Genomic DNA, 4732 nt, shown 5'->3' with positions numbered 1-4732 from the left:
GCTAAGTTGATGTTCGGCTCCCTAAGTTGATGGTCGGATTCTTGATCATCGACCTATTTTCATCTTGTTAGTCGCATAATCAAACTAACTGGCATGTTCGAATCTCATCAAGATTTTAGGACCCGCAATCTCTTAGACCATTGTGTGTTGCGATATATTTTGTGTCAACAGGTAAAAAAAAAAGCACATTTTTCAAACTAGGAGTTAGCTACTAGATTCAGCTGCTATTTAATTAAAAAACAATTAATTAAAGTAAAATATTTTTTTATAAAAGTACATGTATGTTCTTTATAAGGTTTGCATGCTCACGGTATATATCTTACTCTGCGTACTTTTATAAAAAAATATTTTACTTTAATTAATTGTTTTATAATTAATAGCAGATGAATCTAGGTAGCTAACTCTAGTTTGAAAAATGTGCTTTTTTTTTGTTTTTGTTTATTCCATTTCTCCTGCCGAGTCCAAGTCAGCGAGAGCCAGTAAGCTATATAACTTCAACACAAGCAGAATACACTTGATTATTACGATCAGTTCCACCAACTCTTCTTAATTATATAATTTCATACTACTATTGATCTCCTAAAAAGAAATAATATATAGTCCATACTACCACCAATGCAGTTATTGACTTGTAGAAACATACTATTCATGCACATATTTAGTGCTCCAAAAATATCTAACTAACCAAAAAATAAATAAATGCATTAGTAGAAAATGAATATTCTTAAAAACCGACTTTTCGCAATGAGAAACATTTAAAAGAATTATAACCAACTTTCAGTAAAAAAAAAACAGAGAGAGAACATGATAAACCCTAGCATGTACGATGGTTATTAATATGTGTCTCTTAATATTGCTAATTAGGTATATTGGCTGACATGGAAGAAAGAGAAAGTGAAGAGATAAAACATAATTGCTATGGGTAACGATGGTGTAACAACAAAGCCTCTGGAAATATGGTTGCATGAGAAAAAAAAAAGGAAATAATGACAATAAAATAATATTTTTAAGTTAATGATTAATTAGAGCATTTGTTGTCTCAACTATTGTAGAGACACGGTCTCTAAATAATTTTGTATTATCTAGGATATCATACTCGTCTATACCATAGAACATGCCCTTAATATCCTGCATATGCATGACAAATGGCAGAACCAACATTTGAACTAGTTGGTTAAGTTAATGAAGAGAAGGTTGGTAAATGTAGGGTCCGATCGATATGATATTTGTTTTATGAATGGAAGCGGTAGTACTATAATATTTGGAAAAAAAGTAATGCACGCATAAATTTTGGTTTGAACCTTTTTGAACAGAAAATTTTGGTTTAACAGCACAAATTTGTATAGTTATATATATGGGGAAATTCAATTCATTACACACCTCAAGGATTAATTATCCCTCATTTCACCCCCTTTAGGTATGCACGGTTTTCAAATCTTACACCGTACATGGATTAGGAACACAAATTAATATGATAAAATCCTGGACACAAACAGTTGTTATCATCCTAAGCAAGTGTCAACCCCATTTTGCTTCCTTTCCCACCTCCAGTTGCTAATTGACAATCAGCCCCTTCCAGGGCCACTACATCCAATTATATACACACCCTCCTTAGCATATGTACCCCACACCACCCTCTCACAGCACAGCAATTGCATAGCTTTCCAATTCCTTGACACTATAGAAAAAGGGGAGAAATGGGAGTATATATCAGTCTTGAAAACTAGTCAATGTAGTGGAATACTTGTCCATTTCTGCTCCTAAGCTCCTCCCCTTATTTTATCCCCCACATCATTAGCTCTTGCTTATGCTTCTTCCCCTCCCTTATTCTCCCATCACATTCTCCTCCTCTTCTTCCTCCCTGGTTCCTAACTCCTCTACCCCACATCATTCCAATCCTATCATGGTGGTGGTAGAGAAATATAGAGAGAGCTAGAAGGGGAAGAGAAGAGAGAAGATTTCTAGCTTAATTAGAAGGGTTGTTACTATGGGGGAGGTGAAGGAGAAGGAGGTGGTAGAGATTTTTGAGCATGATCATGACAACAAGATCAGATCTCCTGAAAACTCTGTGCCACCAGCCATGGTGCTGGACCTCAACGAGGGCTTCGGCGAGGGCAGCGAGGAAGGGGGAGTTGGCGAAGACGGAGACGAAGAAGACGATGATGAGGACGACGACGACGACGACGATGGCGGTAGCACAAGCGAAGTTGCCGTAGGAGGGAGGAGCTCAAGCAACAACAGCAGCACCAACCACAATTCCGGGAGCGACAAGGACCATGACATGAACAGCAGCAGCAGCAAGGCCGACGGCGGCGGCGACAGGGTGCCGACGGTGCGGCAGTACAACCGGTCTAAGCTCCCCCGGCTCCGGTGGACGCCCGACCTCCACATGGCGTTCGTCCACGCCGTCGAGAGGTTGGGCGGCCAAGAAAGTGAGTACAACCTCGTAGGCTAGCCTTTTCTTCTTGTGCTGTGTTAATTTCATCCTAAATTAAAATTTCTAATTTGAATATTAGTTTGATTCGTCGACATCTAAAATTTCGTGTGTCAAAATAATTGTTGGCAGGAGCAACACCAAAGCTTGTGCTTCAGATGATGAATGTGAGGGGCCTCAGCATTGCTCATGTCAAAAGCCATTTGCAGGTAAAACTAAAGCAGATTAGGATGAAAAAAACCAGCCTACTTCTCATGAGTCATGACTACTTACTTAGCAGTTAGCAGAAGCTGTGTACATGCTGGTTTTGTTTCTTTTCATCTTCACACAGAAGATTTCCTGTGCCTAAACTTTTTCCTTCTTCATTCTTGTCCACTTTTTTCAGATGTACAGAAGCAAAAAGCTAGACCACGAGTCTGGCCACGAGAGAGGAGCCATCTCATCAGGTTCTTGTCTCAATCTCAATTATCTCCCTTAAATTTTTAATTCATTGCTCTCCTCCACAGGACTAGCATGCATACAGAGAGTAAGCCATGGAATCCATTTTCTTAAGCTTTGTTAGCTGCTTGAATTTTTTTTTTCAGTGTTTTCGCCCATGGAGTTCCACATGAGGAGAGGGGACCATCGTTTCCACCACCACGACATGTTCTTCCAGCGAGCCGCCGCCGCTGGCGTCTCGCCGTTCTCCTCCAGGATGCTGCACGAGAGCGGCGGCGGGTTCTTCGCTTCGAGGAATCCCGGCTTGCCGGAGTCCAGCCGGCTCTACGGTCTCTTCCAACGCCGGCAGCAAGCTCCCATGCAAAAATTCGACTTCAAGAACTGCAATAGCTTCAGGTAATTAACCAAAGCGAAATAAAGGACAAGCCCGATCGATCGATCAGCTAGTAGTAGTAGCGATGGTGGTGGTGATGCTGCGAGATCATGTCGAAACCCTAATCGGTGTCTCGTTTGCACGCGTAGTAGGAACCAGGAGTGGGCGTTCAACCAGCAGCACGCGGCGGCGAGGGCCGCCGGCGCCGTCAACGGCCACGGCCCGGCGAAAGGGCTCATCCACGAGATGATCTTCCGGAAGGAAGGAAAGCCGACGTCGCATCTGTTCGACGTGAGGGACGCCATCGCCTCCACCCGGGTGACCTCGGCGACCACGGCCGCCGCCGCCGACCACCGGCTAGACGGCGCCGGGAAGGCCGGCAACTTTGATTGGATCGGGAGCAGCTCCTCCCGGCCGCTCACGAGGACAATGTCAGCGGCGGCGGCGGCTACCATGGGCGACCACCACCATCTTCGGTGGCGAGGCGGCGCCGCCGGCAGCGGGAACACGACGGCGTCGTCGGATCCGGTGGTCGCAAGCGAAGCTGCCCTAGGTTCCCTGCTCGAGGTACGCTTACGCACGTGATGACCACTGTCACACTGACACGTTCAGTTCGTCACACCAACTCACAACAATGGCGTTGTGTACGCTGCAGAGGGCAAAGACGAAAGCGACCGAGGCGATGCGCCTCGAGACGCCGGTGAAGATGACGGCGGCGGCGGTGGCGGCGGAGGAGATCAACGGCAGGACGCCGGACTTGCAGCTGAGTTTGAGCCCGAACGCGGGAGATCACAGATCAGCCGGCAAGAAGAGGAAGTTCTTGAGTGAGCAGGAGGTGGACAGTGACAAGCAGCAGCTGCCACTCACGCTTTCCCTGTCGCTCCGGGGTGGTGGCGACAATGGCGGCGGCGGCGGCGGAGAAGCCGCCGGGAGGTTAGAGGAAGAGATGACAGGTAGCAGCAGTAGCAAGAAGGCCGCTCTGGGGCTGAGTACTTTGGATCTGACCATGTCGATCAAGGCATTGGAGTGAGATCTTTCAAGTACTTGTCCCAAGGCCTTCCAAGACATGCACACTGCACCATGAGATTAATTATTAATAAGACTGTTAATTTTGTTTAACCATGCTTCCAGACCATATATAATACATATATATCTTATGTTCAGAGTGACATGCATTAGCTGGGTGTGGGACTGGTTCTAGCTAACTTTCTATTTATATGGTCACATGCATGATCAGACCCATTTTTTGTCTTGGTATCATTGGGAAGTATATCTTATTATATGAAATGCAAATTTAAAATCCACATTAGTAGTAAGTCTGTTAATCATGCAAATTATCTGTCTGATACTTTTTATACTGTGAGCATGTTGGTCATAATCAATATTTTAGTTAATTTGCATAATTTCTTGAGTTCTCATATAAACAGGTTTATTTTTCTTTCTGCAAACGAAAAGGAAAAAAAACAAATATAAACATGAAGAATGTA

The 4732-nt window shown here is 44.3% G+C and overlaps 1 protein-coding gene across 2 annotated transcripts; it reads left to right on the top strand.

Annotated features, from left to right (window-relative positions):
* The first annotated feature begins 1753 nt into the window (after positions 1-1753).
* Positions 1754-4408, top strand: LOC127775883 (uncharacterized). Of its 2 annotated transcripts, none has more exons than XM_052302194.1 (6): positions 1754-2432; positions 2567-2643; positions 2820-2880; positions 3019-3268; positions 3398-3812; positions 3901-4408. In XM_052302194.1, exons 1-6 carry the CDS (start codon positions 1988-1990, stop codon positions 4273-4275), a joined length of 1623 nt encoding a protein of 540 aa, XP_052158154.1. In that variant the 5' UTR covers positions 1754-1987; the 3' UTR covers positions 4276-4408. The 2 variants fall into 2 exon arrangements, with proteins under 2 accessions (XP_052158154.1, XP_052158153.1); XM_052302193.1 differs by having other exon boundaries at positions 1755-2432; positions 3395-3812.
* Positions 4409-4732: the final 324 nt, after the last annotated feature.

Source organism: Oryza glaberrima, chromosome 6 (genome assembly GCF_000147395.1).
Source record: "Oryza glaberrima chromosome 6, OglaRS2, whole genome shotgun sequence".
Classification (NCBI taxonomy): Eukaryota; Viridiplantae; Streptophyta; class Magnoliopsida; order Poales; family Poaceae; genus Oryza; species Oryza glaberrima.
The sequence above is the reverse complement of the archived record's forward strand: the minus strand, read 5'-3'. Positions and strand labels throughout refer to the sequence as shown.

Excerpts from the sequence above, each read along its gene's own strand:
- LOC127775883 (XM_052302193.1), top strand. The coding sequence starts at position 1,988 with ATGGGGGAGGTGAAGGAGAAGGAGGTGGTAGAGATTTTTGAGCATGAT. Across the intron at positions 2,433-2,566 it reads GAGGTTGGGCGGCCAAGAAA|GAGCAACACCAAAGCTTGTG; the intron begins GTGAGTACAACC and ends AATTGTTGGCAG. Across the intron at positions 3,813-3,900 it reads CCCTAGGTTCCCTGCTCGAG|AGGGCAAAGACGAAAGCGAC; the intron begins GTACGCTTACGC and ends TGTACGCTGCAG.